General features: G+C 44.7%; 1 protein-coding gene across 7 annotated transcripts in view; it reads right to left on the reverse strand.

Annotated features, from left to right (window-relative positions):
• BCOR (BCL6 corepressor) overlaps positions 1–17,416 on the reverse strand; it is a 67,809-nt gene that overhangs the window by 38,465 nt on the left and 11,928 nt on the right. For 4 of the 7 annotated variants that reach the window (XM_077817336.1, XM_077817309.1, XM_077817317.1 and 1 more), the window contains exons 2-6: positions 8,388–8,517; positions 6,739–6,817; positions 2,785–5,610; positions 2,045–2,098; positions 1,457–1,640 (exon numbers count right to left, since the gene is read on the reverse strand). In XM_077817336.1, the coding sequence (XP_077673462.1) occupies positions 1,457–1,640; positions 2,045–2,098; positions 2,785–5,610; positions 6,739–6,817; positions 8,388–8,473 (3,229 nt within the window). In that variant the 5' untranslated portion in view covers positions 8,474–8,517. Of the gene's footprint in view, positions 1–1,456; positions 1,641–2,044; positions 2,099–2,784; positions 5,611–6,738; positions 6,818–8,387; positions 8,518–11,872; positions 11,996–17,416 lie in introns of those variants that run through there. The other 3 variants (XM_077817326.1, XM_077817302.1, XM_077817293.1) reach the window with 2 other exon arrangements.

Genomic DNA, 17,416 nt, shown 5'->3' on the forward strand with positions numbered 1-17,416 from the left:
AACTGAAAGCTCTGGCAGTAGCACCCTGTAGAAAGTCTATCATGCTTATGACCAGGCAATGGGATACTGTAGAACAACAAGGCCTCATTGCTCCTGAAAACTCACTCAATAGACCTCAGGGAATAGGAGGCTGAGTTTCTAGAAGCTAAGCTTGGTTGCCATTTTGATATTAGCTGTAGATTAAAAATGAAATCTTCACTGTTACTTTGCCAAGCTACTTTTTTGTTCACATATTTTATTTTAGTGGCCGCAACACCACAGTAACTTGACTTAGGTGAGGAACTGAGCAGGTGCAGATCATCATCCTGTCCACCAAAATTATTAAACAAAGACCAGGACAATAACTCACAATTATTAAATCGCTTAGATGACATTTTCTGCCAGCCCTACTCATAAGTTCCCGACTATGCACATCAACCCAACAAATTATACATATACTACAGACCATCCAGTGTTCTACTAACGTTTTTCTTGAATTGCAACTTTGAATTTTCTGCAAATATGGAATAAAACAGCGATCAGCTCCTTAATTACCTTGTTACAAGCTGTTGCAAGGAAAACGGTTTGGACACTGATGGAACCCACACCACTTGCTATGAATTAGAACTAATTTTACAAATATACATTAAAAAATTAATATGACTTACGAAAAAAAGTGCTTTGTGCTTTTTGCAATAGAGCTCAATGACAGTACTTCCATACACTGTCCCATGCTACTGCAAAGTCTCTTTCCCTTGGTCCAAACAACAATGGCATCAGCAACAGACAGTTTCACAGCATGGTGACTGCCCTTGAGGACTTCTGATGGTCTAACACATACATACCCTGCCACAGTAATAAGTGGAGGGGATGAGATAGTTACACATGCATTTTCAATTTCACAGCTACAGTTTATTTATAAATAAAGTAGATGCGGTAGATTATATACTTGACTTCCCCTGCCACCCTTCCATTTTGCCTACCCCCATATAGTGAAGGAAAGCTACATTACTGGAACTTAACGGTGCCACCCGTTTTTAAAAAGAACGTCACAAAAGGGAAAATCGGAAAGTTCTTAAAAACTTAAAAACTGATGGTGCAATAAGAGCCTGGGTTTTTAGTTTAATCTGTTAAGGTACTAGTTCATCTACTGCAAAGTAGATCCATTTAGAGCGAGAACTACTATGACAATAACCTGCCGAAAGGTGCAACTTTCAACCGACATTCATAGATCAAAAAACATGCATGAAAAACGGCAGAGGTCACAACTCTATATACGAAAAGGTGACTAGATACGGTTATGTAAATTTGTATTAGTTACTGCTGTCACTATTAATCACTCTTTTATTTACAACATTCTGTAGTGATAAAAATTCTACTAGTTTCCATATACTATGTAGTTTTAGGACAAACTGCTACAGTATACATACATACACATACACACACACACTTCAAAAAGCCTTCTAAATGTGCTTACATCTATCATTGTCATTTTGATCAGCAATGGCATCTTCCAGAGTGACAGACTTTGGCTTCTTTTCATTATTTCCTTTCAAGTTTTCCCAGTCTGCCTGGTTGAATCTGCAGACCTCTGAGTCTTTGGTTGCTGTGTGGCCTTCTCTCTCTTTCATCTCCAACTCTGAGAAGCGCATCATTGCACGCTAGAAAGAGAATTGATATGAAAAAAAATCTCACAATAAAAGCTACTCCATTTACCTTACCTTATATGAAAGTATTTCCAAAGAAAAATCTGCTCAAAACCAAGGTTTGAGATATATATCTAATATATAAAAGTTTAAAATATCTCAGTTGTATAAAAATATTCAAAATTTCTAGTATCTATATGTAAAAATCCACACAATTCTTTCATATATAAAGATATACTGTATATAAACAAAAACATTCTGTTTTGGAGGTATAAGAAACAAAACAAAAACATAAAAACAGAAACTGCACAATGAATAAAGACGACCATGGCCCACAAACTTCCCTTTGTGTATTTGGAAATGAAATTTAACTCAAAGGTTTATGTAAGATTCTAGTAATAAAAATTTGAAGAACTGACCTCACAGTAAGCAGCAGGTAGACATAAAATACTGTCCTCTTGTAATCCTTCCATCTATGTAATTAAAATGGGCACTCAATGGATCATTTAAATAATTTCATCCATTTTTATAAGCATAACCAATTCTTTTCTTAACAATGCACAACAATTTGGTTTAACTCATCTTTTAATTAAAAGTAAAGTATCTTAAGGAAATTCCTATACAATATCTGTCATCGCTCAACATCAAATTCAATACTGCTTCTATTCTTTTACTACATTCTTGATTGGTGAAAAGGTTGCATAAAAGTTGCATAACACCCACCAACACATGGCTGCTACTCCTCTCCATCAAATGTCACGTATGGTATACTAATCAGAACTTCTGGATACCCTTTGCTATCTTACAGTACAAGCCTACTGAGAAGCTAAAGCAACCACGAGTCTAACATATCATGCATTCTTCAGCTTCCCTAACTGCAGAATATTTAATACTTATGTTATCAGCACTTTATCAGTTCTCATTTAAAGCATTTTTTAAACTGACTAGTGAATACATATAGTTCACATCTACTACTATTCACATAACCTGGCTTCACAGTTTTATAAACAAAAAGTTATTGTTACCATTTCTGGCAACATCTAGACCAAATAACATATTCCCCACCTGTGTAGGATATATCAAATTTAATACTTGACTGTGACTTTATAAACAAAAAAACACAAACAAATGCTTTGGTAGTTAAACCTCACAGACTCACCTGCAGTGCCCGCTGCTCTCGGCTGAGTTGACTAGAATCTGCATACAGTTCAGTTGTAACACACTTGAATCGATCACCTACATAGCCAGCAGAGTTTGCAATTCTTTTTGCCAATTTAGACGGCTTGGGTTTCAAAATTTTGCCATCAGTAGCTTCTAGATCATCAGTTCCATCTTTGGTATATGTCTGATTAGATTCAATATTTGACTGTATATTTCCCATACAAAGTTGTTTTGCACCATCCTGTACTTTGCCAAAACACATAGCTGGACCATCACTCCCATGAGTATTCTCTAAGAAAGCAGAGGAAGGCTGAACTGGTAATCTTTCTTTATTTTGGCTTCCTGATACATCCTCTTTCCTTAAATTGAACAGTGATGAATTCTGAGCCTGTTTAAAATTATAGGTTTCGTGGAAATCATTATTTCTTCCAAACTCTTCTCTCATTACAATAAAATCTCTGTGCTGCAACACTTGTTCTACCTTGCGCTTTGTGGAGTCACTAGTCTGATTACTGCTTTCAGTAGTAAAGCCAGTTTTTGCTACATTTGTTTCACTTTTCACATCTTGTTCATCTCGCAGAAGATCTGAAAAGAGGTGTTTGTCACTTTTGGCCGCGTTCTTACTATGACTTGAACTTTGGTGTGATTTTGTGTTCTTATCAATAGGTACTTCATAATGTGTCTTTGTACTGGTTTCCAGCATCTCTGGCAATCTGTTTCTTGTAGCAGGATCCTCATAGCGGAGCCTTTCATGTGACCTAGATCTTCTTTCTGATTTTTCATCCTTATTTATTTCCAAAACTGAATGCTGTAACAACATAGGATGTACCATCCCCATCCCCAGGGCATCCTGATAGGTCATAAACTCTCCTCTAGCAGCTGGCAGGGTGTATGGAATGCCAGGTTTTGGTGCCAGATGCCCAGGGAAAAGACTGCCATTGGGTAACAAAAGTGGATGAGGATACACAGGTCCTTTTCCATGTAAAGATAAAGGGCTTATAGCTATACCCTCTGGAACAGGAAACGGGAGATAACTTCTTGGATACGGCAATGGTGGAGATCGGAATGCCTCATTTGGAGGTAAAAACATGGAACTTGATGCAAGGGCATTCTCATTTGCTTTGAAACTAGATTCTTGATTATTGGATTTAGTCACTTTACTGTTATGTTTTGCAGATGTTGCTAAAGGTTGTCCTATATGCTGTATGACAGACGCAGTACTTTCCACAGCACTCCTGTTTGTCTTGGTGCAGTCTACATTGGCGTTTGGAGCTGGTGAAGCAGATGCGGGCCGACCTCCACTTGACACAGACCCTGAAATATTACTGACTACTGCTTCTGTTCCACCCATCCGAGGGCAAGAAGAGCTTCGCTGTTGTGGTATCACCCAGTCTAATGTTTTGTTTTTCAACTGCATGTTTTTACCACTGGTATCTTCGTTCGGACTTGGACCAGGAACAACCCAGGATGAGGGTGCGGTGCTAATTATTTCAGGTCTATAAAGAGGACAACCATTTCCTGAAGGAAAAATAGTTTCTTTCTGAACATCGCTTCCAGGTAAAACTAATCCACTTCCACCTCGGCTATGAACTAAAACAGTTGGTGCCATTTTTTTAATAAGGTCAGATTTGGTTGTCTCTGCATCAACCACTTTTGATGACAAGTCTAGTGGTTTGTCTATGACATCTTTGGCAGTTGTTTGTTTTTCTAGTGGCAGAGGTGACCGGCTGTCCTTTCTATCGTGACCTGTTTTTCTTACATGTGTTGTAGCTTGCTGTGAAATTTCACCAGTGTCATGTGTTTTGGGAACTTTTCCATTAGACAGTCGGGAAGGAGGAAATTCATTACTTACACTCACATATGGCTTTGGGAGCGTAACTGAAGAAGGAGACGTCGAAATTCTGGAAAACTGTTTGTGATACTCTGAGTAGGTATCCCCAACTTGTGTGGGCAGATGAACTCTAGGAGATGGTCTCGGCGAATGAGATAACAAGATAGCAGGGTCTGTTGACATATTACCTGCAGCTGACTTTGCAGATGGGACTCTGGGCTGTTTGCTGTTCTGAATATGTGGATAGGCATGAGAGTCAACAGGATTTCCAGGACTGACTCCCATCTTCCAAGACAAGCTTTTATCTGGACAGTGTACTAGTGGGGGAATTGCTGGAGATGCTGAAGCAGCCGAGATCCTCATTGGTGAAGCTAAAGATGATGGAATGTGGGGAGTAACGTAGTGAGAAGGCGGCAGGTATAAAAAACGTTCACCATTTGTACATACAGGTGAATACGTCAGATGTTGTGGTAAGCTGTATGTGGACTGCTGAGGTAGCAATGCCTTATACATGTTCAATGAATACTTATTTGGTGAGTCAAGAAAAGGATATAGAGCGGGTGTTGCACCCTCCATATAAGGATTTACCCAGGGAAGCCTTAGGTAACTAGCACCATTGACAGTAAGAGGACTTTGTTTGTCACTTGAAGTTCTGTCCAAGCCTAGCGTTTCCCCTGTTGGAACAGAATTTTTTTGTATTCCAGGTGGTGTTTTATATATAGCACTGAAGCCATTTGGGGGTTTTCCAGAGACAGATGCACTTTCTATTGCTTCAGAGGGATTCGATTTGAACTGTATCTCTGGATTTCTTTCAGGAGTAAATCCAAGACCAGCTATAGAACTTGTAGCATCCCGTGCTTTCTCTGAGCCAAGTCCACATAAACTGGAATAGACAATACTGCTGGGGACTCTAAGTCCTTCCCGCATAAGTCCAGACCTGTCCATGCTCAGAGCTGCAAGACTGTCAATGCGATGTGCTGTGGTTGCATCCACCTTTGTAGAATAAGAAATGTGTTATTTTTGCATGTTGTTAAAACAACATTACTCAAGACTATAGATACATCTTTAATGTTGAAGAGAAACAATACTAATACAAATACATTGTTCATTGTTAAAATGTATGTAGGTTGATTGAACTGGTGAACACAACTGCTGGAAATAAAACTCATTAATTAAGATGTTGGCTGCTTCGTTTTTGTCTTGGAGATCCTGACTAGCTGTAAAGGGGCACCATTTACTAAAACAAGTTTTTAAAATGAATAATTTGACAGATGTGTTGAACCTTTTACACTTGGAACCTAACTTCGTTAATGCTGCCTTTAAATAATCATCTCCTTAAATTTCCACTGCTCAGCAGAAACCCTTTCTACAAGGCAGATGACAGCAACTATGTCATCCCAAAATGCAATCCCTTCAGGGGCACAAGCCTTTTGAAATATCCAACAGGCATCATTTTTATAAGTCTGTCTGCAAGGGAAAATCCAAGATAGGAGGCTACGTGTGCTCCACACCCAAACTCGCCACCCCTTTTCTACAACAGTAATAGTGGGAGAAAACAAACAAACAATCTTAACAAATTTATTAACAGAATTATATAAAGGGGTTGCCAGTGATAGCAAGGGGCTGGACTCGATAATCCAGGAGGTCTCTTCCAGTACTATATCCCTATGAAAAGTACATCAATGAAACATTGCTGAAATTTTTTGATTTTCACTTCCAACTTTTTAAACAGATAAATCAAAACACCAGCTATTTGGCTATTTAGTGACTTTATAAACTAATCCTGCTAGAATCACAAGTGTGCCACAACACATTATTCCTAATGGCTTAGAAATAACAGTGTTGGTGTTGTACCACTCTGCATAAAAAAGAATTAACAAGATAACAGAACAGAATGAAATTATTTCTACCATGAGGCCTTCTTCACACCTTTGAAAAATAAAAAATAACCTTTTACCACAGCTTGAAGAAGGCCTCTTACCTGAAGGAACTTGTGTCTTAACTGTAGTCCTTGCTGCACTTAAAATATTTTAATCATTTATTTAAATGAAACGTCTCACAAAAATGAAATAAAAAAAAACAAACAGATGTTATTTCAGTCTAAAGCTATTAATCTCTTACCACACTGTGATTCAGATGATTTTCTTCCCTTAATTCCAGTCTGCTTTTCGGAGCATCGCCATCATTTACTGGAATTTTCCTATTAAAAATGTAAGCTTACTATTTGAAAATATTCCTTGCATATAATATTAATAAAAGATTGTAAGGCTCCATATTTCAATTTCCCCATAACAATCCCATATGAAATTGTCTCTATCCTCTACATTAACTCACAAAAAATAATGATATTTAAATACTGCCTGAGAACAGATTCAAGGTAAAAAAAGGTTTTGACATTACATTAAGAAAATGTTTCAGTCCACTTCAAAAGAACGTATCCCAGAAGGCAGGTGACTTGTTAGTTTTTTTTTCTTTAAAAAAAAAAAAACAAACTACTTCATATCTAGTGATAATTATGTCATTTAACGTACCATATTCACATACCATCTCTAAGTGTTAGCAAAGAGAAAATTAAATACACATTAATGTCATACAAGTGTCACCTATTCCATGCTAAAGAGGAAGCTCCACATCTGCGCCATACCAGTGTTACAGGGCTGGGACTTTTTATCACGGAAAGCACTGATAAAGAATATACTTTAGTGCCAACTTTCAAATCCCATGAATAAAACAGCTGACATGAAGCAGAAGGAAAGTTTCATCATTACCCAGAAGAAACAGTTTCAACCATCTGATATTTAAAGAGCTAACAACTACTTGAAAAAAACTGAAGTTACACTTCTGATTTTTTTTAAATCGGTTACTGATACAAATAACCCCTAACATTACTATACCTGGAAGCAATTAGGAAAAACAATAGCAAAACTTTTTTCCCCAGTTTGTTTACTGTGTGTTTGCACAGAGCTGGCAAATAGTCACTTTCACTGTTTCCCCCTGCATAGATTGCAAACCCCCTGCTTCTGAGGGGCTGTCAGTCAGCAACAAAGAAGAAAGTCGTTTAAAAACAGAGGAGGAGTGGGGAAGAAACAGGAAAATGTTATTGTTTAAAAAAAAAAAAATCACAAAACTTGGCTGGGCTACTCAAAGCTAAGTGTAGTCTCTGAAAGTACTGTTGAGGCTTATTGTTTTTAAATAAACTAGATTTCAAGTTAGTGGTGTCCCTTTAGCCATAGAGTCCACTTGGAAAATACGTATTAAGAAGCATAACAGATTCTTGAATTAATAGTAGTAGGAGAAAAAATATAACATATGGGATGACAATAAGGAATCCAGTACCTAGATAAAAAGGACATTGTTTCGATTTTTAATCACTGGGCAAGCCATTTGTTTTAAGGCACTGAGAGGTAAATCAGATGGGACTGGCATGCCTAGCATTTAGAGTTAAAAAAAAGAGTATGTATTTGGATTAATACTCCTTCATACGAATGAAAAAATAAATTAAGTGTAAAAGTGCATTTAAAGGCTGCTTAGGGGAGTAATATTTTTTTAAAAGGACACTACTGCTTCACTGAACCAGGTGCCTGTTAAACAGTAAATCACGGACTGGTCTACTGCTGTCACGCACGTGTCTATTTTCCCTCCTAATGCTGGCCTGATCTCGATGCAAGAAGGCAGCTATCTGCTCCGGCATTAGGAAAGCGAATGAACTCTGAAATCTCACATCACAGAATCTCAGCGTGGTTTAACTTGCCAGAAGCTTAAATATTTACCTGTCTTCATTAATTCCACACATGCGGACCCTTTCATTGCTCATCCAGCTATGAACGTTGCCATACAGGGGAGTTGCAGAAAGCATGTCGTCGTCTTAAAAGCGCTGCTTTTTCTTCAGGGTTTTATATTCTATTAAAACAAAAGTTAAGAAGATTAGTCTAGGAGGAAGTGCAAACAGCACAGTGGAGCAGCCAGCCAGCCAGCCTCCCTCCGTGTAATTAATAATGAATGCAGGATTGGTGTGGGGAGTGAGCTGCCTACGCTAAACGCTAAGGGACAGCTACCCTGCAATAAAGGAGCAAATTGAGGGCATTTATAGGTCAGAGGAGATGGATCTTTTCCCTCATGCACAGCCACAAAATTAAGAATCATTTCAGGCTATCGACAATTTAAAAAAAAAAAAAAGTTTCTCCAATGCATTTAATTTGAACTGAGAAACAATTGGACTGGCAAAGTCAACACTGTTCCCCAAAAGTGCTCCATGCACCTTATGTACACCCAAATAAGGAGAGATTCTGCGCGCTGGATAGTACGTTTTAAACTGGGGAGAAAAAAAAAATCTACGTTAGGAATACACAAGAGCAGAAAGTGCATTACAACAACAAGTATATACCTTCTATATCACCCACCCTGCTAACTACTGAGAAAGCTCGTACGGTACGAGTTAAACTGAAGAGGCGCTTCTGCGGAACAGAGCTAAAGGAAAACTCCCTTCTAACGTTTGCACATGGGTTAAAAATAGCAAGTGGGTTGCTGAGCTCCCCACCCCTTGATTTGATTAAGCACCAAACCCTGATGGCTTTTGCATTGGAGCTGCTGCGAGTGCTTTCAGTAATTCAAATGACGCCTGCTTACTCCAGAGAAAGGAATCATTAGCAGGCTCGCTGGAGGAGTATTAGCAGCCCGAGAGGATAGGCGCGGTGTGGTGCAGCAGCAAAGGCAGGTGAAAGGTAACCGGATTGTCGCGTCTAGCGACGGAGGGGGAATGCCTTTTCTTCCCTTTCTAATGCCATCGCCACCCCCATTAAATTCTAGTTTGCTGCATGAGTGAAGTGTCAGGACAAGCTGCGTTTTATTAACAGGATTATCGCGGCGCATGATTTATTCCAGTGCAGGATTTTAATTGCTCTTTGGAGGTTGAGTCGTTTCTTTTGACTGAGCTTCAGCCTGCATCCTGCTGTTAAATGCTGGGTTAATAAGTAGGGGGAGACTGTAATGCACAGGATATCCCTCAGCTCTTCCTCTCTTACAAAAATAGAGTCCTTCAAACGGGAGGCACGACATTCTTTTTACACATGCAGACAAGCCAGTAATGGATGGTTGACCATGGGGAATTTAATCCATAACGTTTCCCAGAGCATATATGCTTCTCGAGTAAACTCATTTCCTTTGTCCGAGTCCACGATATGCAAATGATTACTTTGCTATTTAATGGGGAAGAACTCCAGATTATGTGTTTAACACACCACTTCACACCCGTTCAGAGAGATTCAGGAAATAAAACGGCAGGAAAGCCCCGTGTTCTCAAACATTTTTTTTCCTCCTTTCCTTAGAGAAGTCTTTTGTGTAAAGCCCTATGCCTGGAACAAATGTATATTAATGAAATAGCATGTTTCCCCTCCTCCCTCCAGAACTGTTAGCTTTCAATAATGAAGTCCACAAAACCTGCAGTGAGGACACAAAAATCTGTAGAGATTAGATAGCGCACTATCATTCAAAAGGAGTTATTTCACTGGAAAGACGGTTTCTGGACAGATTTACTGGTTTCCAGATGCACGGCTCGTAATGTTTTCAATAGAGCAGCAGCATGGAGAGAGTGATTTAGGGTTTTACAGACGGTTAGTAGCCGCCCCGTGCGCTGCCTCATCTGTAAGGAATGGACACAAAGTCCAAATAGATATGGCTGTGTGTAAAGGGGCCCACTGCTCTCCCTTTTTTAAACGGAGGGCACGAAAGGCAGACTGATATTACTCATTAGCGGAACTGCTAATGCTCCTCGTTTCCTCACTGGAAGTGTATCATTAACATCAGCTGCGGTGCCTGAATTAAAGCCTGTCAAGCCCCTGCCATTTGCAAAGAATGAAATACTAAAAATTACGTTCGCGGCTTCAAGGTTCACTCGCTGGATCCGGCAAGACAAGAGATCAAACTCAAAGGGCCCAATAATAAAGCAGCCAACGCCCGAAGTATTTAAAAAACACACCCTACTTTTCGACTGCAAGCCAAGAACCACCCCTCATCCCCCAGCTGCACGAAGTTTGCCTGAGGCCGAGGTGTCTGTGCCGGCAGGCTGCGTGCGGCTGGAAGCACAGACCTGCTACTGAGCGCTTGCAAAGAAATATGTTGCAATCCTCTCTCCAAAGCACCACTGCAATCCCCTGAGTGAGCGAAGACACGTCCCCCGCGCGCGCACACACTCGTTTCGCGTGTGCAGCTGAGCAGCTTCTAGAGGGCGTGCAATATTAATGCCCTCTAACAGGGCTACACTGATCCCAGTTATCCTTTCGGAGCGGAGGGGGGAGGCGGTGGCTTGGCGATCGCTTTCGGGGTCGCGCTGTGCTGTGGATACGTACGTGTGTATGTATTTATAATCGCCGCCCTGATGAACTTTTTGTGAACTGTTTAAAAGTGGAGGTCTGTTGAACAAACAGCGGCGCCACTGCCAGCCATAATTTCATTGCAACAAGCAAGAGACTTTAACTCTTCCGACTCCTTTTTTCCCTCTGCGGACAAGGGGTCGCAAGATGAAGGAGGGTGACCCACCGCCCTCGGGGATGGCTCCCCTCAGCGTTACAAATAATCCACCTCCCCCCAGCACCCCCTTGTCAGCAGGCAAATCCCTCTGTCGCTTCCACCAACCTTGAAGCATTTAATACGCAAGGGGGGAGAGGGGGCTCCCGCCCTCCATTTACAGCGGGTCCGCCACCCTCCCCGCAGGGAGAGGGAGAAACGCGGCTCCTTGGGTATTTTCCTCCGCGGATCGCCCCGATCTCTGGGCTGGAGCGTTCGCGGCCGCGCTCCAGAACACAGAACTGTGCGGGTGTGACTACGGCCAGGGCAATAAAGGACGCGTTTAAACCCTTGCCCGCCCAACTCGGATCCAGTTTCCCGAAACATCCACACCACGGCCGGCTACTTCCAAGCTGGTTTATCCAGTCCGGAGTCAGTCGGTGCGAGACCCCGCCGCCTCCGCACGAGAGTCAACGCTGCAGCTGCTGCCGTGCAGCTCTCGCGTACGTACCAGCACGGACTGGAAAGCCCGTTCCCCTCGGGGGCAGGAATTACCGATCGCTGCTCCGCCAACTCCTCGGAAACTAGCCTGCTACCGGGGTTGCCCAGCAGAATTCAGCCTCCTGTGAGACAGGGTGGAATTTCCTCCTGGAGGTGTCTGGCGGGTCGAGCCCTTTGGCGCTATATATAGAGCGTGATACACACGCAATGTCAGAGCACTGCCGGCGTGTTAAAAGCACTTAAAAACACTAACCTGGCTCCTTTTTTCTCTTGCCCCCTTCCCCTCACTGCCAGGCAGCCTGAGACGGCAGCGCTGGTGCCCGGAACACCCAGTCCTCGGCGCTCTCCGCACGCAGCCAGAGCTCCGCGATGCAGAGACAGGCACACACAGCGCGGTTTGGGCATTTGATTAAAAAAGGGAAACGTTTGGGTCTCCCTCGCAACGTCAACAGACTTTTGGCAGCCATTGACGCCAGCAGCAGCAGCAGCAGCAGCAAAGTTTTGTTAACACACTCCTGGCTTGGAAACTAGAAAAACCCGATGCCGGGGGCCAGGGGACGCCGCCGCTCATTCTTGCCTCTTGGGCAGGGAAGCCAGTGTATAAAGTGGTAGCGCCTTGCCCCTCCCCCCACTTCCCTTGAGTCACTATTGTGAGGACGTCTTCTTGATTAGGAACAAGTGGAAAAGGTGAAAGCAGGGTAAGGAGAGGAGAGGACGCCCGGCTGGGGACTGGCAGCTGCAGAGAGCCAGGAAGGGGAGAGAATGCAGCGGCGCACGAGTTCCCTTTTGGCGCCTTTACTCTTTCCACCTCCAGCTCCTTCTGGCAGCTCGCCAGTTTCCACTGCAAAAGCCACAGACCCACCCTCAATGGGACTGCAGGCGGCTAGAAAGCTTCATGGGTTAAAGTCTGCAAGTAATGTAGTAAGCAAGTGGCACCGACAGAGCAAGAGGTAGTCAAACAAACAATCTGACCTTCGGAAATGAAAATAGTGCAATAAATTACCCCGTCCTGATTGTCTCCAGGCCACTGGAATGATCCTTTCTAGGTCTGTGAAAATCCCTAAGAGAAGTGAAAAGGGACTGGGGATTCATAGCAATCGACTTCGATTAGACCAAACTGTTCAGCCGGACTTTGATTTATAGAGCAGGACTCCTACAGTATTTAGAAGCCTAAATACGGACAGCTGCTTGTAAACGTGTTTAGCCACCTCGTTTCTCTTATACCTATGGCTAACATATTTACAAGTTATACAATTACCGACACCGGTGTTAGAAATTACTTTAAAGACACCATATTGCAAGTTTGATACCGAGTGTACAGCTTTGGCAGCGGCGGTCCAATATTAGACCAGCGGTTAAAGGGGAGGGTTTTTTAAACTAAAAAATACCCGAGGTATATTTTGAAAGATCTACACAGCATCACTGATTTGACACACATTTTGCAAGCCAGGCTAGGAAGCAGCAGGCTAAGTAGCCGCCGCATGGATCTGGGGATTAGAAAAAGAAGTTTGACCTTTACCCGTGACGTGTGGCATTTCATTTAACCATAAAGCTAAGTACAAATGTGCCAGCTAGGTCTCTAAACCGATTTAAAATACATATTGAGTCATGCATAACACTAGTGCATTTCGGTTTAAGAAACACACACACGAGGGTCGGTGTCTATTTTAAGATTTTAAAACAACCTCTTTCCTCTGCGTGTTGACTCCTCTTTCCTGCCGAGGCTCCCACACAGTCACGTGTAGCGAGGCTATCAGGACTTTCTACAGTGTAAACAAAACGCGGCGGAGCCATCTGAGGGCAGTCAGAGCTGCTGCTCGGCATCAGCTACATTGGGAAGAGGACGGGGACAAGGGTGCGCCCAGAGGGACTCCACCCACAGACAGACAGACAGACGCTGCAGCCGCGGGAGGGGGAAGTGGGGAGGCAGAGATGACTGTGGCCTCTGTCTGCGGCTCTCCAGCTGCCAGCGATTGGATTCGCGGGGGAGGGCCGCAAAGGGCAAGCCCCCGGCCCTGGGGCCGACAGAGAGGATCAAAGGGGGGGGGAGGGGGAGGAGGCATTAGACACTAGGGGGCCGAGGAGGGTGTTTCCCACTGGGGCGAAGGATACGAGGGCCTCCCGGGGGCCGGGGACACGGGGCAGGAAGGCAACGAGGACTTCAGTCCCTCCCCATTCACGGCCAAGCACTGTCCCTCCATGCCTGGCCCAGTGACGATTCCCTGCCCCGTGTGGGAGCCCTCCCGCACGCACCCCTTTCTCCGCCTCGGTGCGTGATCAGGGGCGCGGGCAGGGGACGCTTCACCGCCAGACGCTCCCGGGAGGAGGCAGAGCAGCAGCGCTCGGTTCACGTGCGGCGGCTCCGCTCGGTCTCTCTCGCGCGTCTGAGCCTGCCACAGAAAGTAACTCCGCGGCGCGGCGCGGCCCCGCTCTCTCCCCCAGTCCAGCCCCCAGCAGCTGCCTACGCTACCAGGCGAAGCGGTGCCGCGCTCTCACCGCCATTTGCAAACAAAAGTTTTAAATTAATGATAAACCTGGGATCGGAGGAAGGGCGGCGGAGAGGAGGCCAACGAGGGAAAGTTAAAATGGCTGGCGAGCCTTCAAATAACCCTGGCCGTCTCGCCCACGTACGCGACAGAGTCCCAGCCTTCCCTGCCAGCGCTGATCCGCTGGGGAACCACCCCACCTATTTTAGGGAGAACCCCCCCGGCACATGGGGCTGGGAAGGGAGCACCCGGCTCACTTTGGTGAGTTCACAGAGGTGCCGGCGTCTGCAGGTTAATTAGATCTGCTTCAGCGTGGGGCACATGCTTGACCCGACCCCCCCTCCCCCCCCCCCACACACACACACACAGAAATACATCGAGGAGGTGGGGGGAAAGGAGGATATTTTATTTCCTGAAGCAGAGACACGGCTGGCACCCAAGCTGGGGTTGCTTAGGGTGAAGAGGGGCCTTGACACAGGGGAGCTGACCCTCCCCGGGCCACCCTGGGAGAGTGTTAGAAGGGTCACCGCTGAAACGTGTACTTGGCAAGCGGTGAGTGGCGACACCAGTTCCATTGCGCTTCTGCGTCTCTCCGCCCGCCACACATTTCCCTTGTGTGAATGGCGGAGCTGAAGCGGAAAAGGCTTCGGCTCCACGGGGGGCGGGGGGGGGGGGGTGTTCTAGAGTATAAATCGCGAAGGGCAGCTTCGCATTTCATCCTGCCACTTCTCCAGCAGCGACATTAATAACGCCCCCTCCTCCTCCTCCGGGGAGGAGATGAGCGGGGGGGAGAGGTAGCTAGGCGGACATGCTTGCCAGAGAAGGCAGCTCCTGCACCATACGCCACAGAGCCACTAGATCTAAACCCCTTTTATCGATGGCCCTTAGCCACAGTCTTGACCCCCTTTCCAAGCGATAGTTTAGGCTCCCTCTGTCACCGATCCCCTCGTCTGCATCTCTCACTTCCTAGACCGTCCGCGCCATTTTAGAGACACACAGAGGAGCGAGGGTTTCCGCCGTTGCTGCCGCCAGAGACAACAGGCAGCAGCCGAGCCTGAGCTGCGCAGAAGGAGCAGCAGGAGAGAGATAGATACAGCCGGCCTGGCACAAATGTGCATTTCAGGTAATTAAGCGAACATTGCATCCGCCGAGCGGAGTCTCGGGGAGAAGGGAGAGCGCGCAGGGCCGGGCTCCCTCACCCCATTAACCCTTCAGAGTCCTTACACCTCAGGAGCTTTCCATGTTGGGTTGATTTAGTATGGCTATTGCTTTTAAGAACAAACAAACACACACCTTTAGCCACCTTTCCCTCCACACACACGGCTGGCTTTGGCCACGCTCGCTGTGCACATCTAACTCAGCTCCCTGAACAAACGCGTTTTCCATCCCACCCTTCCCACTTATTTTGCCGACAGGAAACTTCAGGTTGGAAAAAAAAATACCCCTACACATTGAATAGATAAGTCCGCCTGTTTCTGTGAGAACCGAGCGAAATGGTGCACTCATTTCCGCAGCATTATCTGGCTATAAATACCACCGTTCCGGGCCCCTTCTCCTCCCCACACGGCACCCCCTGCTAGAATGATTAATGGGACATACGCCCTTGGTTTTCCTCTGACCGCCCCGATCCACGTTGCTTTCTCTCGCAGTCAGCTGCTCACGCTGTACCGTACGGTGGGGGAGCACCCCTCCGACCCCCCGCAGTATCCACAGGGGACGTTAGCAGATATTGATCACGGACGAGTTGATTTTGCATAATTGTGGCTGACAGTGCCTGTGGTTCCCTCATTTACGGAGCAACAGCTTTGAGATGCTGATTGATTAGGAGCAGCCCCCTCCCCCCCTTTCCCCAGACAGACACACAACCTATCACCAGGAGGAGGCAGTTTGAAGGCGATTCTCTCCGGAGAGTAAAGCAGCTACTCATTATACAGCAAATGGCCGGCGCGCCGGCAGCGAGATATTAAACTTGCTCCTCTGTCTAACGTTTTATCTAGCTTAACTAGCCTGAGATCCTTCTGCTCCCCGCAGGACTTTGTCTATGCAGCAAGGTTTGTTTGGAGGGAGAGGGGCGGGGGACTCAACTGCACCGTTTTAGACACAAGATGGACAGTTATATTCAGCGATCATTTAAGAAAAGCGCTTGGGAAGTTGGAGCGGCTTACAAACAACTCAGTCGGCGTATGCTTAGCAATACTTGAAGAGTACCACCCCGCCTCAAAATATATATAGTGTTTACAATGCGAATGTTTCCCCCTCTTGGGAAATACTTTCCGAGTACTTCTGAAAAATCACGGAACATTTTAGACAGCAGTTATAAACAAGCAGCTGCGCGCACGTCTATAGGTTTCTACATAACTACTGGTCCCAAACCCTCACATCATCTTCTTCAGACCGTTTAAAGAAACAGTTATCCTATAGAGAGCAGGTAGGCATGTGCCAGTCATCTGATTTTAAGACTCTTCTTCAAACAGCAGAATCGTACGTTTATTACGTGAATCCGAAAGTTACTGTAAAAGCAAAGCCAGGCTTTCTGTACAAACTTTTGCGATGTTCCTCTGCGTTAATACCCCACAGTTGTAGGAAGACTCACTCAGACATCGGTCGTACAGGGAAACACTAAGGACCATTGCAATCTCTGCTTTTTCGTCTTAGAACTCGGCACCAAAACAAAACACTGAAGCAACTGCTATGCAGATGGGCGGCTATGAATTTTTGCTGCTGCTTAGAGCTTTAATTACTCGCTCTTGATCCGTGGGACTACAGCACTACACCGCCAAGGTTAAAATGCCCTGAACAGCTCTGAGCAGATGTGAGCGAGTTGGCAGACGCGCAAATGAGGTCTGCCTCTAAGCACGATAACAAGTGACTAATACATTGCATATCTCTGAAAGAAAATTATTTTTCTCTAATTTGCATTAGCTTTTTTTAAAGCCAGCGACAGTCCCTCCGCAGAGGCAACACTATAATCCTGGAAATACTGCTCCGTGACTTTAAAAGATTTGGAAGAAGGAAGAGAGTGCCAGTATTTTGGCGACGTAGACTTGTTTATCTTTCCGCCTTAGCTTCAAGGCGAAACTAGTTTCGCAAGCAATGTTCCTACAGAAATGGCATACGTCATATGAAAGATTAATTTATAGCATTGACGCTAAGATTATTGAATTACTATTGGAGTAATTTCCACCGTCAATAGCACAGCGTTATTCATAAAGACTCAACAGCATAAGAAGAAAAAAAAAGGGAGACCGAAGAAAGATAATAAAGGTAGTCACCCTTAAACAAAAATTATACTCACTGTGTGAAATAAAGTC

Source organism: Eretmochelys imbricata, chromosome 1 (assembly GCF_965152235.1).
Source record: "Eretmochelys imbricata isolate rEreImb1 chromosome 1, rEreImb1.hap1, whole genome shotgun sequence".
NCBI lineage: Eukaryota > Metazoa > Chordata > Testudines > Cheloniidae > Eretmochelys > Eretmochelys imbricata.